Raw genomic sequence first — 19,359 nt, 5'->3', positions numbered from 1 at the left:
CAAATAATAGATTTTTCAACAATTCTCAGTCAAAGTTTAATTAAAGACGTCTAGAGGTAGTGCTCAAGGAATTGTCCTTCATTTCCTTAGAATAAGGTTAAATATTAAATTTTGGTTTAACTTTGCTATTCAATAGCACCCTCCCTAGTGGGTAAAATTTGTTAACTCTCTAAACCAAAATGTTAATTGAAAGTTTAATATTTATCCTCTAATTGCTATTGTCCAATTGCTACATGTGCACACAAGCAAAATATAAAATAGTTCATAAGCCCATAAAGGACTCAAAAGCTGCAAATACAATGTTAAAAGGTGGAATGGTTGACTGGTTTATTGAAATAAAAAGCAATATGGTTGAAGCCAGGATAATGACTGAATGAATAAAATGAGAATTGATTTTCAAGTACCCTAGAATATAGGGATGTTATCAACTGATCAATACTTATTCAGTACTGTATCATTTCTCTTTTTAAAAGTGATCCTAATACTTCAATGGATTCAATAATTCTTGTTAAACCTGTGTAATTATTGAAAGACATATTGAAATCAGTGATTTATCTATGTACATGTTATACTGCTTCTGTAGAGAACATACCTAGTTATAGCTATTCAAACTAGTTGGGTGGATTCTTTAAAACTATCCTCAATGGTTTATAATCAATTGAGAAAGTTTCCTATAAACTTTCCTCCACTTTGACCAGAGCGATTGCGACACCTGGATAAGTCACCCTCTTGTTACACTCATAGCTGTATGTCACAATGAAATGTTTTATTTCAGAGAATGGTGTTTATCCGAAACAAGTACACTCGAGAAGAGAATGTGTTCAATCCCCTCAGGAGTAAACGTCCCTTGCCTAAACTAGAAAAGCCAGAGAGACAGTAGTAAGTGGGATACCAGTGAACGTTTAGAAGATAGAAATCAGGAGTCTTGGTAGAACGGTGTACTTTAATAAATGTTTCATACATGATCTTTAATAGTTGAATTAAGAACAGCAACCACCAAACGATGGCCCCTTGTTCAGAACTTTGTTAAAGTAAACAAAGTGAATAATGACATTGTATTTAAATTTTGTTGGTGAAATTCTTTATGATTCGCTCATATATCTTTTATAAAACAAGTACAGCTGAAACACATGTCTAAAATCTCATTAGAAAAACAGCATAAATGTACCTGTGAAACTTCCAGGTGCGGTATTCATTTAACATTTTAAGTCAATTCCTGACTAGTCAATTTCTTAAAATGTTCATAGTCAAATTAAATGAAATGTATAAGTGTTTTAACATTGAAGTATGTTTTTTTTTCTCAATAAGGGCAATGAAAATAAGACAGTGACTTAAGTTAGAATATGACTTAAAAACTTTTATGAATTCCTGCCCAGAGCAATACCATTATATATATATATAAATAGATTGGAAGACTTGTTTCTGCTCATAGCTTCTTTTATCTTTACATAAATGAATACCAAAAGTTATCACAGTGCAATTTTGCATTACAAAAGTAAAAACATTTACATGAAAAGTCGATTAAAATTATTAATTAGAATTGTTACTAAACTTTAAGCATCGAGGAACTATCCACCCAGACAAAAGAGGGATGTGACTTCTGTCGTTACCACGAGTACACGGCACGTGACTCCCTGGGACGAGTAGAAGGCCTGCACTCATTCACGGCAGCCAACACGTTCAAGCTGGACCGCTGGCATGACCTTGTACTGCTGAAAAAGCATGACCCAATCAACTGGACCCAAGAAGAGTTCCTTGATCTCATGGAAACACTCTTAAAGTGGTAAATGTTTTAGTTATGGTTGTAGATCAGTCAAATGTACTTAAGACTTTCATGAGTTTTAATCATAAGGAATCATTTTGCCACAACATATGAAAGTCTATAAAGGATTATCTAGACAGTTGACTGTAGTTTATCTTATTCGTGTAGTTACTCACTGGATTGTAACATTCAGTTTATTAAAATTTTTCATGTTAAAAACTACAGTAGCAATAATATCCATTTGTTTGTAATTGAGTCATCTCAAGATTGGCACTCAACCATTTGTCAACCACATGATAAGGACACAATGCAGGAGTAGAAATACAGTATATCTACCTTACCTATCTGAGGTGCCAGTCAACTCAGTTCTCTCTTGTCCATCAGAACATGTACTCTACCCCAAAGAAACTGTAACTTACAACATTCCCGCATGGCAGGTTTGAGAAGGTGAACCAGGCGGACCAAAACTATGTCTACCCATCGGCCATATGGGACCTGCTACCCCACGCCGGGGCCTCTCAGGTCCATCCCCACTTACATAGCTTCATGGACAAAGAAAGATACCAGGGTAAGTGACACACAAGTTTATACCATCTGTGACCTGCTACCCCATGCCGGGGCCTCACTGGTTCATCCTCACTTGCATAGCTTCATGGACAAGGAGAGATACAGGGTAGGTGACACACAAGTTCATACTAGGACCTGCTACCCCACATTGGGGCCTCTCAGGTCCATCCCCACATGCACAACTTAATGGGCGCGGGGAAATAACATAGAAGGTGGCAGGAGAATAGTGCAGGTAAAGTGCAGCCCAAAGCAGAGCATAGTTGCAAATTGAGATAAAGATCATATCAATGGGTTTTTTTTTACTACCAACTTTCACAACTTCAGTGGACAAGTGCCCCTGTGCATATATAACGTATTCTTGGAACATATTTTGTGCTTTTGCTTTAACTTTCTTTAAAAAAAGTATCTCATCAAATCCCTACAATCCCCATGTGTTGTTTCCCTAGGCTTCCAGGACCAGTGGCGTGAGGCAGCCATGCGTTACAGCGGTGACTTCCCCAAGCGGAACTACTTCTCTGATCTCATTCAGCTACATGCCATCATGGGGCTTACCGTGCAGTACGGGTCAGCAGTTGCCTTTGCTAACATTGTGAGTGCATGGAATCAATGTGAAAAATCCAATATGATAGAATTTCATTTTAAAAAATTTGGTCAAATAAATGACACTGAATTATTGACAACTGTATTATGCTCTCATAAACTTGCCTCAGTAGTATAAAAAAACCTATAAAGGATTTCAACTGAGATCCTTCCTGTATAAAGACAAAGTTTGTGTATTTCAAATAACAAATGAATGATGTTTAACAGCATCAGAAAATTCATATGGGTTCAATACAACATTTAATTATGAAAGTGACAATAGTGTACAAATGGTTCAGAAATAGTTCAGTTCAATATTGCATTATCAAAGTGAAATTAAAGTACAAATGGTTCAGAAATAGTTCAGTTCAATATTGCATTATCAAAGTGACATTAATGTACAAATGGTTCAGAAATAGTTCAGTTCAATATTGCATTATCAAAGTGACATTAATGTATGTATGGTTCAGAACTAAATGTAAATATTGCATGGCCAGGTTCCAAAGAAGGACAATGAGATGGTGATTGTGAGTGAGCGGGCGGACAGAGACTTCTTCCTGCTCTGGTACTTCGTTCTCAGAGGTCTGTAATACTGAATTAAACATGTACATTTTATGTTTGTTTGCCCCTCCTCAAACATTGATATTATTCACAATTTATAATTTAAAAATTAAATTTTAGCTTGATTGTAAAGATGTGTAGCTAAAAACTGGTTTCCATCACTGTTGAGTCTGTGTCTTTGGTAGAAACCAGTAATGGTGTCCTTTTTGAGGGGCCATGAGAAAGTAAAAAGTGCCAAATTATTCTTTATCTGTACACAAATTATATGCTATTGTTTTGATCTTAAAAGTCAAATGCATATAACATAATAACCCATATAAATAAAAATAAAAATAAAAAACTGCATCAAATTGTGCCTCTTTGAAATATGAAGCATAGATTTATTTAATATTGAATGTAGGTAAAAGATTATTGTATTTATTTCCAAGGTTTCCTAGATGACATGCAGAATGGGACAATGTGCTTCAGCTCAGGGGCAGCCTTCCCAAGCATGGTAAGATTCAGTTAGTACAATATTCAAGGTCATAAGATAAATCTTCATATTATTTCTTCTTATGCAGTCTACATTACTTTCTCTTTATGTCAGCTTGAAATTGACCATACCGAAATCCTTCATTGTGCTTTTATACAAGCTCCTAAAACTGTATATATTTCATTCTATGGATATTTCATATAGGGACTTTAAAGTTGTTAACATATATCTTTTTTTAAACTCACTGGTCTGTTTTTCATAGAAAAGGTTGAGGTAATGTTGAGGTAATGCCTTGTATGTCGTCTGGGGCATCATTGTGCACACACTTCAATGAAATAAACTTAAATAACAAAAGATATTTAAAAGATGTTATGAGTGTTGCAAGAGACAGTATGCACATGTAAAGCAAGGCTCATAACTCTGACTGTAATAATTGCTTGAGTTATGCCCGTTTTTCATCTGTTAAATAACAGACAGGTGTTCACTTTGTGGTGCTTGTGTTTCTGTTGCTTAATGAATAATAAGTCCATGACATTGTATAATGGTGTTAACGGTTGTGAAATATGAAGCTATTGATATTGTATATTGAGATAAAATTGTATGTTTGGCTGTATTCTACACTGCCTATGAACTGTACGTTACAGACCGGTGACACAAGCAGTCAGTCTCTGCCGGCGTACGTTCGCATCATCACACGTGGGATTGTGTCAGACAACCGAGCAGATATCAGCTCTCTCGAGCTCTTTACTGTAAGACTGGTTTTATTGGATTTTTCTTCATGCTGCTTGATTGATTGACTGGCTACCTACTTTGAACATAGTATATGTGATGTTGACAGCTAAAACGAGTCCTTTTGAGAAACAGCAACCCTTTCTTTTGTGTAATAAATCAAACCTCATCTGCAGACAATCAATATCTTCTTTGAATAATGTTTGTTAAAAACATCTAATGTTTATTCATTATTTAAAGATTGTTTTAAAATCATATCACCTGGTTTAAATTAATTCTTTGATAATGAAGGGAATACCCAACAGGACTCATTTTTGCAGAGGAGTCACATATTGTCACATATACTTATTGATATAAAAGTTTGCTTCTTTTCAGTTTCTGGCTTGATTAACGAACGTTTTTTCTTATCTGGATATACGTGTATCTCATTAAGTTTAATGATGTTATTGTTAGTTAATAAATTCAATTTGATATTTATGATATCTTTGGTTCAATGCACCAAACATTCATAGATATGGTGTAACATTGAATAAGTTGAAATGTTTTGTATATGTATCCCTAAAGGTATTAAGTATGAGATTACATGCAGGTATTTTGTTCAACTTTCAATTTATTCATGAGATAACCACTGGAAATCTTGATACAGATACTGGAAGTCATTGTCCTATTTCAGACACCTAATGCAAACACAGATCCATTCCATGTGATCAGTGTGATGAAGGAGTCTGTACATAAACGATCGCCTAGCGGGAAAACTTGATGTCATATTGTTTGCAGTTTAGATGGACAGACATGCTGGACATGTGTGCACCTAACTCAAACTGGGATATACTGAAGGAGGAATAACTGCTACATTTATCTCTATACGATACTCAATGATGTGCCTTATGACTTATCGTTTGACAGACCGTCCACAATGAGTGGTGCAATATGTTATACATTTTTTAATGTTTGTCATGATATTCTTAGAAGTTGATAGCATTGCCACAGGAGGATGACAGTGTAAACATATGAGTCATATATTTTGGTACCCAGTAAATACTCATAATATTTATTTGGAGCTTAAAATGGTAAAGAAGAGAAATTGGAAAATATCATAACTGTGGGGTTTGTGAATTTTACTGTCTGTCCACATTTTTTTTATTTCATTTCTGTTCTTTTATAAGTTTACAATAACATCTGATTTTATTTATAACTCTTTTGTATATGATATTACTTTTTACAATTATTGTCTTATACGGAGTTTCTGCTGTTGAAACCCAATCAACAATTTGCTCAATTTAATTTAATTATTGATGATCTATATACTAGTCTAAAGTCACTGCCAACTTGTAATTCAGATTATGGGCTACCGATTGCAAATGAACTTAGAGTTCAAGTCTGTGGTGCACTGATTAATCATGGCTTTAAATCTGCCTAAATATAGCAAGTGAGTTTGAAATAATGTGCAACATGTTTAAGCCAGTCAATAAACTCTAACATCGGAAGAAACTGATTGCAGGCTTTAGCGATTTTGCTTATTTTTTACATATCACCATGAGCTAGCTACTAAAGGCGCAGGCTCATGGCCCTAAAGGCATTCGTACATGTACAGTTTACATTAGTTATACATCAACTGGTCAATTAAATCATAGCTTTTGATAAGGCTCATAATGTCTGCATGTTTACAGAAAAATCTCTGAAGCGGTACAAATTAACTGGTGCATCATTGCAAAATGACATTAGGCTGATTGTTCAGAACCTTGTTGTTAATTTTAACAACATGTTAAACAACATCGTTGTTAACTTCAGAACATTAAATATGTGTGGATGTACTCACATATTCAAATATAAACAAGTACAGCTGAAACAGTTGTCTCTAATCTTGTTAGAAATACAGCCAATCACAAGTGTATCTGTTAAACTTCCACAGCAATAAGTTGAATGTCAACAGCGATGACATAAATAACTTTGTTAACACTGTTTGAATAATCGGCCCAATGTGAACTTGATCTTAATAACTGATTGACAAGAACGCTTTGCTAAGTTCATTTGCAAACAATAGTAGAATAGGACATGGAGTGAGTTTATTGGAAAACAGTTCTGATGTTGCACAACATGACATCATTACCATCAACCTAGACAAGGATGTTGTTGTGCTACTGTTGTGTTTGTGGTGCTTATGTTGTGTATGCTCCCTCCATGCAACTGTGTTGTGATTTATCTTTATATTTACTGCTGTAAACATATTCTGCTGTTGTCATAAGCAATAATGTTTTAATATAACTACCTGGTATGTGCCTTTAAAAGTTTAATGTAAAAGTGTATTGAGTGTGCCATTATTAGTTTAATGTAACGGAAGTGGTGTATGGAGTGTGCCTTACTTTAGAACAATATGATGCCAAACCATTTAATTCATTGTAAGGTAAATAAAGTAAGCTTTTGTTGTTTACCATTAGCCATATTATTCAGAAAACAAGGCATATGCTATTAATGTTAAAACAACGGTACTAGTATTTGTAAGATTTCTATTAGACCATTTTCAATTGTAACATTTTTCAACATCTTCTTAGTCAGTTAGTGCTTTTAGTATTCGCCATCTGTCCATTCATATCATTTATGTCTATCTTAATACTTCAGAAAAATGAAAATTATGAAAGATATCAACTTCAATCTTCATACAATCACTCGCATTACCAAAAGAATTCTTTTTGACAAGTAATATAACTCAGACATAAATATTGGCACGTACATTTGATTTATCAAATTAACAATTTTATTAACTTTTCGTGGTAACTTAAAAAGTTTTGGACAGAATGAAATGATATTAAGAAGCATCCATAAGTCATATTGCATATATTTATATATATATATGTCATACCAAAAGCAAAGGCTTGCTTACTTACATATTTTTAGAATTTGTTGAATAAAATTTTGAATTGTATGACAACCCTTGACAGATCCTATACTGTATATAATATATCTATGTCGAAATCTCAATATTATTTTGATATTTATATTTTGATTGTTTATTTTACACTTTCTAGTATTATTGATGTTTTATGACTTCGTTGTTTTTGGAGTGTTTGTTCATTCAATTACAAGAATATATTTGTTTTTCCAAGTTAAGTAATTTACGAGTTGTGTTTTGTAATGAAGATGTTGCTTTACAATTAAGTATACATAAAACCATACTATATATTGTTGTATATGTGAAGGTATTGAAATTTGGAATTTGTCTCTACCATTTATTTTGATGTAAGAAATGGGAATAAAGTTTTACAAAAACTGTCTGTTCTTTTTATGTTTTGACTGATGTTAACACGAAGATTGGACCACATGCTCCATGGACATATGAGATGTGCATGTAATATGTGTTAAGTTACAGAAGGCTGAGACCCCATGTGTTTATGCAATCTTTATCATATAGTTTTATTTCTTACGTTAGCCCGAGTTATCCTGAACTTAATACCTATACACACTTAATACCTATATACACTTAATACCTATACATATACACACTTAATACCTATACATATACACACTTAATACCTATACATATACACACTTAATACCTATACATATACACACTTAATACCTATACATATACACACTTAATACCTATACATATACACACTTAATACCTATACATATACACACTTAATACCTATACATATACACACTTAATACCTATACATATACACACTTAATACCTATACATATACACACTTAATACCTATACATATACACACTTAATACCTATACATATACACACTTAATACCTATACACACTTAATACCTATACACACTTAATACCTCTGTCTGTCCATCTGACTTCCTGTCTATCCACATTTTTTTTTGATTTTCGTAATAAACTTAAATGATATCTACTTTAAGCTTTATATGTTTACTTACAGTAAAATTATGCCTTATGCAACTTAAATAGTGTCAGATTTATTACCCTTGAAAACAAAAATGAAAAATTGGCGATTTTTTTTTCACAGAACATGAAAAGTTTTGAAAGGAATGTGTGAAACCTGAGCATCAACATAAGCATGGCAATGTAGTTGTGTTTCTTATATACATGTTGTAAGAGCCATAACCCAGCTTCCCATTGTTTCCAATTAAGAGAATTGGACGCCAAATGGCAACGTGTCAAGCCTGTTGAAAGAGCCTTTAACACAAACATAATGCTCTTCCATGTACTTACTATACAGAAAAACATAAGTTGAACAAAACATGGAACCTTATTAACCTTATTATTTTTTTTTAACAAATTTGAAAGATTAGTTTAATGGAAGGAAGGACTTGTGAGCAATAAAAAACATAACTTTTCTTAACAAAAAAAGTCAATTGTATAAAAATATTGAGGAATGACAGCGAAAAACTGAAACAAATTAATTACTATACCGGTACATGCCTACAATGTGTATAACTATAACTGTGTGATCCATATTTTGATGTAAAATATTATGATATTTGTTATGTTTTAAAAATACTGCTTTGATATAACTTCCTGGGACAAGATGACAATGTGAACTTATACACAATGCATTTTCTCTTTCAATTTGAAACAATTATTGTTTAACTATTCTTTTAAACATATATGTATTCATTGATAATCACATCCCCTTTATTAATCATCACACATGGTGAGAATATTGAAAATATTCTATTATATATATTTCAATTCAAAATAAATTAACTCAAAGAAAATGTTTATGATCTAAGTGATTAAATCAATTGCTAATATAAATGAAGTTGGTTAAAGTCAATAACGATGCTGAATAAAATGTTGTTTTTTATGTCATTATTTTATTCTCATACATTACTGGTCAAACCGGTCTCAGCAGAATAAAGGGAGGCATTTGGTCATGCAAAAGGAGATTTTAGAATAACAGATGTTCACCATGAGAGGACAGTTTGTCACTTACAAGACTAATGTTCGTATTTCAAAGGTCAAGGTCACAATTAAGGCTCATTGGTACAAATTCCTAGTATATTGGTTTATCTAGGCTGTAACTTGGTCTTTCAATGAGGAATTAACATTGCCACAAATATTCACCCTAAGAAGCTGCACAATGTGTACAAAGCCAAGAAATCAAGTCTTAACATAGGAAAAGCATATAGAAAACATTCTAAATTTAGCCTTTTACAACATTGTGGCAGTTCGTACTTCGAACTAAATGGTTAATTGTACATGTCTGCGGCATATTGGGTCCAAGTCATATCCGGTCTGAGTTTAAAATAACAAGAAATCATTGAAAAACATGCTTACACAATTTCTATCATTACTGTAAATTCATTAAATACAATTAACCAATTGCAGCAAGTCGGGGGCAAAGGCAAGGTAGGCAATAAAAGCAAACAATTAATATTTTATTTCTGTAACAAATTTCAAATAATCAAAACTAATTCTCATATGAATAACAAGAACTCTACCAACACTCATCTATTTTGGGTGGGTGGGGGGTGTCATCTGTAATGGGCATGTCACGACAATAATAACATTCGGAGTTGTAGTCTCTGGCAACATAGAACATGTGTACTAATTGAATATCTTGCAATGTTTGTAAGTTAGCATATGGTTAAAGTGGTAGCATGCCAATGATGACATAGGAACATTGGCAATGACAAAACTTCCTCTTTTTTCTTATCAAAACAGATATTTTTACAAGACAGATTGCCAATATATAATACTGTACCCTAAAACGAAAATAGCAACTGAAATATAAATACATAGTGATGCTTTAAATTCACACATTCTAGTCAGTGATGACTTCATTTCCATAATTTACAATGTTTTGGATAAGAAGTGCAAACAGCTACTTACAACTTCATTGCTTTACTTTGGTTAGATAAATGAACAATTGTACCTTAATTACTAATATAAAACTTTTATTCATTTCTCATTATTAATGTTAAAGTGTATTAAGTTTTGTATTTTTATAAAATCACAGTCTTCTCAAATCACAGTACCGGTAAGTGCGTGGAACACATTTTATCACTAATTTGGTTGACAATAGCCTCAAACACACATGTCTATTCCATTAATTTAGTTGCTATTAGCCTCCATTTCGTCCCAAGACCTGGTCCCCTTCACAATCCGAGAACGGAACTTCCAGATGTCCTGGAAAACAAACGTATAGGTTCCTAAATACATGTAGAAAACTTCTTGTCTAGGATGTCAATGCACACATTGAAAATTCATGTTTCAAAGAATAAGTATTGGCTACTGAACACAAAAAAGAAATATCTGTATTAGACAAAACAGAACAAAGTTATAAACATTATAAATGGCTCCAATTTCTCCAAGAATCTTAAGTCCCCACTAACGTAATCAAGCTAAGCTCACTTTTTTGTTTGGTATTATTTAACATTTTCAGAATTTTTTTAGAATTATAAAGGAAATTATCTTCATGAAAATCATCTTCGTACAGTAAGTAATTTAGCTAAATGAAACAAAATATATTAAGCTTCTTCGAGAATTTGGGGCTTGTACACTTGTCTTGGTGCAAACACTAATATTATGTACAGGTACCTACCTCATACTTGATCTGTGTTTTAGGAATGCCTGTTTTTTTCTCTGCCAACTCCAGCACCTCATCCTCGATCTTCTCCTGTACGGTTCCCTTCAGGTCCACAAAGTGGCACTGGCCCGTCGAGTAGTGGCACGAGATAGCCTGCAGGTACACATGTATATTGGCCAATGGGGAATGGTCAAGCACATCTTGTTCAGAAAGATTCTTTGTAGTACTATTTTAAGACTTCAGCAAATGTAAGGAACATGTAAGATTTGCCAAAAGAAATTTTAAGTATAATTATTCAAATCAACAACATATACATGCTCAATTATTCACAACAGTGTTATTATAACTAGTAAGTTGAAAGGCGTACAATGTTGTCATGTCTTTGCATCACAGGCTACAAAACCTAACCTTACCTTCCTGAAGCCGTTTGTGCGGTTGGCTCCAGATCCATGTATGAGGATTGGGTGGAAGAACACGGTGTCGCCGGCCTCCATCTCCAGGTGGATCCTCGGATGGTCCTGCTTGTAGTCACGCACACCATGGTACATTTTGTTCACACCTCCCTATATAATGTGCATAGATTAAGTACAGTCCGATAGGTTTTGATCTATAATAACTATTTAACCTAACTGGGTAATGTAATTCTTGATGCTATTAAGACACAAAAATATGTGTTTCTATTCAAAATGCAAAAACAGCAAACAACAGTCAACTTTCTTATAATCTCTTAATCATCCATCTTAAATGTTTCACAAATACCTGGTAGTGGTTATATTTTTTTGATGGCAACTATATTGAAACATTGTATCGACCAGCAAACCTCTTAAACAATGCCTTATTTTTTCCTACCTCCCACTCTGGGTAGTCGTGCTGAAGTAGCTCCCCCTTGTGGGTGCCGGGCAGGACTACAAGACAGCCATTGTCACGGTTCACCTTCTCCATGGCTGTCCATGCACACACAATACGGTCTACCGGCCGGAATGGGAAGTAGTACAGGTCCTGGTGCATTGGATGCCGTGATGACAGCTTGCCTGCAGTAATAATAAAAAAACATTTAACTATATTCCTCTTCTGACTTCCGGCTTCATCAGCCTATGGTGTCAGCTCATTGTTTACTCATCTCTTATGCTTGCAAAAGACCAATTGTCAGCTTCAAAGCAGTACTTTATTTCCAAATTTTGCCAATGTTTACAAATCTTTGCCACTGTATTATAGTAGCTGATACCACATGTACATGTTCACCAACACTTTCAATTTAATTAAAATCACTGATCTGATGAAACTCAAATCCACTTCATATTTAGTTAACTGAAGGGATTCAATCATAATTCAAGTGTTTACAGATGCAGAATCAATGTGTATTATTATAGAAATTAAACAAGTAGCAAGCAATGATAAATATATAAATATATCTTATCAACAATAAATCACAACTATTATCACTAATATAGAATTATTTCCCTTTATAACAAGTATTTGTTTTAGTGGTTTATAGAGACTTATCAGCAAATAAAAATGATAATTGTTTCAAACCCTGAAATATCAATTTGATATTTTTAACTCTGATAAGTTTGTAATTGTAGCCAGCTCTCATGGTCAAAATCAATCCTCATCATCATGTATTATATAAACCTATATTTTCAAAACAATATAGTTTAAAACTTTACCTTATGTAAACTTCTTCATAAAATGTTTACGATTTGGTTTTGCTGATGTAAATTTAATCATAAATAATAATTTAAACAAGAATTAGATCGGAAACAATCTTCGGGACGTATTTTTCAAGTCTTTTTTTGCAAATAAAGGGCCGTTACTCCTAAATGACAAAAGCGATTTCCATGGCTATCGAACTTGATCAAGATATTATGGTCACAATCATGTATGTAAAGTTTGGTGAGGATTGGACACATACTTTTCAAGAATTAGATTGGAAACATATATTTTTGAAGTATTTTTGGCAAAAAAGGGCCGTAACTCCTAAATGACTAAAGCGATTTCCATGACTATCGAACTTGATCAAGATATTATGGTCACAAACATGTGTTTAAAGTTTGGTGAGGATTGGACAAACGGTTTTCAAGAATTAGATCGGAAACAATCTTCGGGACGTACGTACGTACGGACAGACGTACGTACGGACAAGGGCAACCCTATATGCCGCCACTTTGTGGGGGCATAATAATACTAAACGTTATCTCAACTATAGGACAACATACCTTGATCTGGAGGTTTATTGATGAGCATCGTGTGCATGGCCATGATGTCCGGGCCCAGAAAACACTCCACATAGTCCACTACCTGGTAATACATGAAAATGGTTTTACTTTAGACTGTTTGTTCAACAGTAGTGTGGTAATATAGGATAACAACAACAACAACAACAACAACCCCAAAAAAAACAATGAATAGGCATATTCACTTACTAGTAAGTACATTCTTCACCTTAAGCACTTTTGAAAATGCATTACATACTAGAAATACTTGTGTAAGTTTAGTAATCAGTGAAGCTCAGTCTGATTCTTTCCTAACTTTGGTCTTTACAAAGATGCTAACTCAAAAACAACCTGCCCTGAAAAGAGTGGTAGAGCATCTGCTTGTGGAGGGGGGAGTTGAGGGTTCAAACCCGGGACGCAAATTACTAAGGAGTAAGGACAATATAATATAATACCAGCAGCTCCCTCACAGAGGGTATTACTGGGAAAATTGGGAGTAAAAAGTGCTGGTTTATCTCAGGCAGTTGTCACCTGTGCACAGATGCCTTATACCTAGCATGCTAGAGAACCTAGAAGTTTATTCAAAATACACGCTTCTCCAATTCACCAGAGCCCCTTGAATCTCCTACTCTCTCTTCCGGCCTGCTGTTTCTTCAGCAAGTTTAAAACAACACTTCACTGTGAATAAGTATGCTGTACTTTCATGGTCTATCCTAGTTCTCATAATCTGAATTTTATTTATTTCATTCATACTGTCGCCATACAACAGACAAACAATAAAATACCACAATTAAAAATCAATTTAACAACAGTTCCTCTGACCTGGGGCAGGCAGCAGAACTCCCAGAGAACCTCGTCAGTGTGCCAGGTTTGAATCTTTGTGACAGCCTTCTCATCCGGAACAAACTCAGACTTGGCAATGGCCACATCCCGCATTATAGTCATGCCCGGGACCTCCACCTCCCGCCGACAGATCTTCTCAAAACGCTTCCTGTATAAAAGTATTATTCCATTTGTTATTAACTAATTATATATGATAATATACAACTGATACCCAACCAACATAATTATGCTTTCTCTTGATTCAACTTCATTTTCGACAAAGTGTAGAGTTTAAGTGACCAACATAATTTTTTATTTCTTCCATGTACATGTTAAATAGAAATAACATTTATCGACAGAATGGATTTCGACTGTAAATACATGTCATTAAACATTAGCCATTCCTGGGTAATAACCATGGATGAAGCTCTGATATCTGGGTACATGTATCTTACCCAGCACCCTCTGATCTGATTACTCTAACCATTGCCACCAATGAAACTAAATTTTTAAGCCTATAAACATGTAAAAGAATGCAAACCTGTATTTCTCTAACTCAGACTTGGGCACAAGGTTTCTGATGACTAGGAACCCATTCTCCTCATAGAATTTTCTCTGCTCAGCTGTCAGTTTCTGTTTGGCCTTAGGCTCCACTGTGTAATGGTAGCTGGGGAGTGCATAGCCACTGACTGGCTCAGGATGCTACATGGCTGGTTAAGGTCATACATGGAATAAATGATCATATGATCATGTCACTTGTACATGTATTCTGGTTTGTACCACTGACCACCTCAGTGTGCTACATGGCTGTTTAAAGTCATAAATAGATGGTTAAGGTCATGGCGAGTCTAAGTCATGGCTCATTAAGAACATAGCTGGTTAAGCTCATATACATGTATGTATAGATGATCATAAAAGTTCCCACTTGTTGTTTTCCTAGCCCAGAATGACAGATCCCAGCGCTAACATTGCAGTGTTTATTGTGGATTTACGGTCAAGGAAAATATTTTACATTGGTATGAATCAGTCGACATGTGGCGAAAAAAATGAATACCCAAATTATAAAAAAAGATCCCTAAACAAGCATTATTGTGGCTAGGTGCAGAAGTACCACCAACATATGCCATTGATTTTAGCATTGTGTTTTTGGCGTATATGTGCTGTAAAATAAGTCTGAATCAACAGTAGCCGCTATAAGTGAAAACCCATGCGATCGAGTTCTTCAAAGTGAATGGTTGTTAAAAGATTGAAGTCCATCTAAATGGCCGTCAATGAGTCTTTTGACAATTTTTTTTACTATGGCAGCCTTGAGACGTCCACCATCCCAGCAAAAAGTAGCAAACTGTCGTTGCGCAAAGAATCCTTGCGGCCACAATTTTAAAATTATTCCTGTATAAATTCAAATTCTACGAAAATAATATTGCCTACTATTAAACACATATTTATTTATGTCATTTTGCCAAAAAACATGTTCAGATATCTGAACCTGTTTTATGATATCTGAACATGTATTTTTGGCAAAATGACATTTATTCATCACAAAACTCAAAAGGATACGACATCCCTGCTACCAACATGGCCAAGAATCGTCTTCAGTCTCTCTGCCATCGTTGATACTTTCAAACTTAAGACTACGTGATAACTTTCAAATGTTCACGCAAAAACCATGAACTTTGATGTTTGTTTACATATTCTAATTGGGTCACTGACGATCCGTATTAAAGTTTCAATATGTAAAATTTGCAAAATATTTTAGGTTAATACCAACTATACATAATTCTGAAGAAAAGCAATATTCTGTGCCGTACTGTAGCCATAGGTAGTCAAAAACGTCAGGAATTTTACGTCTATTGATGTGGTTGATTTGAAGATACCCTGCAATAGTGTCTTTGTATTTAGATTTGGGGCATACCTGCTCTGGTATTCGGACATTTCTTACCCTGACCATTTCGGTCCTTCCCCATGAGAAGTTAACTTCTGCCCTGCTATTTCGCCCCTTTTAAAATAATTGTTAAAACTTTTCGGCTTTTATTAAAATCGCAGCAAGAAAAGTGAGCCCCTTATTTTGTTATTTAAGTTTTTTTGAAAGGATAAGAAAATAGCAATTAAAACTGCACCTTACATGGTCATGGTAAAATTAAATTTAAAATAAATACGTAATACCAGGAAAAGCAGAATAACAAAAATATCTATTGAATATGTATTTATGAGGAAAAAGAACAATTTCTATACCATGAACAAAGTGGCTTGGAAAACACATTAAAATGATATATTGACACGCATGTTTTGATGGATTTACACACACACACGCACGCACGCACGCACGCACGCACGCACACACACACACACACACACACGTCCACTATGCGCGTTTACATCGGCACATTCCAATCCCGTCTGTGTCTTCCGCGCCTGCAAGTATGCACGTTCAGTTTAGACAATAAATTACAATTTAGCGTCATGATCGTTGTTTGTCGGACAAGCTCCACGGGGAATGCTCCACCCAGACACTGATCTGTGGAAAACTCGCGTCTGCTTGGTCCCTTCCCCTCTGGAATGCCCCTCGATCTCTCGATGTGCGGACCGTTAGGAAGGCGCTAGCAGCTTCCCGATTATCTGGTACCCTCCCCCGCACACGCGCTAGCAGCTTCCCCGATTAGCTGGTACCCCCACCCGCACACGCCGTTTATACCTTGCCATAAGACAGATTTGCTGCATGTAACGGATGGCAGACTCGCACACCAGTGGAATGCACATCCATGTAAATAGTTTCTTCAATGCAAATTTGCACTTGAGGTAGATAAATTATATGGTTGTAAAAAGACGTATAAAACTATTGTTACCATTTATGATAATGTGTATCTATGAACGAACTAGTACAGTGTGGTCAATTAATGACCGTAATTGAATAATTTTTTCATATGATAAGAAAAATCTGGTTTTAAACTTCAGGAAAATACAGGGAATAATTATAGTCTGACTATGACGCCAGACATTCCCTAAAATAGGAGAGAACACTTTTTAGTGTAAACATATTTCGTAAACGTATATATGTTCTATAACCCGTTGTTTTCATATTAATGTCCCGCGTTTCATTAACAACAGTCTAATATCTCTTTTCAACATTTACGATTGTTAAAATTCATGAATTTCAAAACTTATTCACATACTTTATACATATTTCGTAATATTTAAAAGTAACAAACTGCTGGTTCATATGTACATGTTTATCGACTACAGCCTTACGAATTAAGTATGAAATTCAACAAATTACCTGAACCCAAACTGTCAAATGGACAAATACAAAGACTATAAATAAAATATATCTAGCTCATTAAATAAGTAATTTTCTATTGTTTTACTGATTAAAACTCCATTAAAGCCCGAGTTTTCATTTCCTAAACTACGATTTTGCAGCAGGATGTTTGTTCTCATTGGGAAATGCTACTGATTACTGGTTCTATATATCATGCTGCTGACTATTGGTTCTATAAACCATGGTGACCACTGATTTTATATATCATGCTACTGACCATTGGTTGTATATATCATGCTGCTGACTATTGGTTGTATATATCATGCTGCTGACCATTGGTTGTATATATCATGCTGCTGAATATTGGTTCTATATGTCATGCTGCTGACCATTGGTTCTATATATCATGCTGCTGACCACTGGTTCTATATATCATACTGCTGACCATTGGTTCTATATATCATGCTACTGACCATTGGTTTTATAGATCATGCTGCTGACCACTGGTTCTATATAGCATGCTGCTGACCACTGGTTCTATATATCATGCTGCTGAATACTGGTTCTATATGTCATGCTGCTGACCATTGGTTCTATATATCATGCTGCTGACCACTGGTTTCATATATCATGCTGCTGACCATTGGTTCTATATATCATGCTGCTGACCATTGGTTCTATATATATCATTCTGCTGACCATTGGTTCTATATATCTCATGCTGCTGACCATTGGTTCTATATATCATGCTGCTGACTGCTGGTTATATATATATATCATGCTGCTGACCACTGGTTCTAAATATCATGCTGCTGACCATTGGTTCTATATATCATGCTGCTGACTGTGGTTATATATATCATGCTGCTGACCACTGGTTCTATATATCATGATGCTGACTGCTGGTTCTATATATCATGCTGCTGACCACTGGTTCTATATATCATGATGCTGACTGCTGGTTCTATATATCATGCTGCTGACCACTGGTTCTATATATCATGATGCTGACTGCTGGTTCTATATATCATGCTGCTGACCATTGGTTATATATATATATCATGCTGCTGAATACTGGTTCTATATATCATGCTGCTGACCATTGGTTCTATATATCATGCTGCTGACTGCTGGTTATATATATCATGCTGCTGACCACTGGTTCTATATACTATGCTGCTGACCACTGGTTTTATATATTATGTTGCTGACCACTGGTTCTATATATCATGCTGCTGACCACTGGTTCTATATATCATGCTGCTGACCATTGGTTCTATATATCATGCTGCTGACCACTGATTCTATATATCATGCTGCTGACCACTGGTTCTATATATCATGCTGCTGACCACTGGTTCTATATATCATGCTGCTGACCACTGGTTATATATATCATGCTGCTGACCACTGGTTCTATATATCATGCTAAAAAGGACAAAACATGATACTCGTAACAAAAAAAGGACTTTTGATGAAGCAAATTACAATTACAAATGAAGATGAAATGATGTGCATTTAAAAAAAAACACACATCATTTTATCTTCATTTGTAATTGTAAAATAACAATAATTAAATATTGTCAATGACTTTTCACTAGTAATTCAGTCTCGTAAGGATAACAGTGTTCAGGTCTACAATCATCTATTATTACTTACTTTAAATCAATTTGCAACATAATAGTTATAGACATGTTTTATGTATAACACACTGCAGCATCAGCAACCTCTTAAAATAAGGTGCCGAAATGTCTACGGAGTGGGGCCGAAATGGTAACAACTAACATGAGAGACAGTTAGTTGACGAACCTATGGGGCGTTTTGAAAGTGAAGAATGATTTTGTATGGTATTCATAAACTAGTGTGGATCTTCTTTAGATATACTAGTT

At 34.7% G+C, this 19,359-nt stretch overlaps 2 protein-coding genes across 4 annotated transcripts in view; one reads left to right on the top strand and one right to left on the bottom strand.

The window, feature by feature from the left end:
- LOC128217366 (uncharacterized) overlaps nucleotides 1-8,538 on the top strand; it is a 29,051-nt gene extending 20,513 nt beyond the window's left edge. For all 3 annotated transcript variants that reach the window (XM_052924482.1, XM_052924484.1, XM_052924481.1), the window contains exons 5-12: nucleotides 776-879; nucleotides 1,559-1,783; nucleotides 2,200-2,330; nucleotides 2,776-2,918; nucleotides 3,406-3,490; nucleotides 3,898-3,962; nucleotides 4,586-4,690; nucleotides 5,344-8,538. In XM_052924482.1, the coding sequence (XP_052780442.1) occupies nucleotides 776-879; nucleotides 1,559-1,783; nucleotides 2,200-2,330; nucleotides 2,776-2,918; nucleotides 3,406-3,490; nucleotides 3,898-3,962; nucleotides 4,586-4,690; nucleotides 5,344-5,430 (945 nt within the window). In that variant the 3' untranslated portion in view covers nucleotides 5,431-8,538. The remainder of the gene's footprint in view (nucleotides 1-775; nucleotides 880-1,558; nucleotides 1,784-2,199; nucleotides 2,331-2,775; nucleotides 2,919-3,405; nucleotides 3,491-3,897; nucleotides 3,963-4,585; nucleotides 4,691-5,343) is intronic.
- A 1,477-nt stretch (nucleotides 8,539-10,015) lies between these two features.
- LOC128217367 (phytanoyl-CoA dioxygenase, peroxisomal-like) lies at nucleotides 10,016-15,931 on the bottom strand. The gene is made up of 8 exons (XM_052924485.1): nucleotides 15,772-15,931; nucleotides 14,756-14,916; nucleotides 14,215-14,383; nucleotides 13,396-13,477; nucleotides 12,029-12,210; nucleotides 11,593-11,742; nucleotides 11,195-11,332; nucleotides 10,016-10,779 (listed from the first exon to the last, which is right to left on the bottom strand). The coding sequence occupies exons 1-8, from the start codon at nucleotides 15,820-15,822 to the stop codon at nucleotides 10,705-10,707; spliced, it is 1,008 nt and encodes a 335-aa protein (XP_052780445.1). The 5' UTR covers nucleotides 15,823-15,931; the 3' UTR covers nucleotides 10,016-10,704.
- Between the last annotated feature and the right edge of the window lie 3,428 nt (nucleotides 15,932-19,359).

This window comes from Mya arenaria, chromosome 14, assembly GCF_026914265.1.
Source record: "Mya arenaria isolate MELC-2E11 chromosome 14, ASM2691426v1".
Taxonomy (NCBI): Eukaryota; Metazoa; Mollusca; class Bivalvia; order Myida; family Myidae; genus Mya; species Mya arenaria.
The sequence above is the reverse complement of the archived record's forward strand: the minus strand, read 5'-3'. Positions and strand labels throughout refer to the sequence as shown.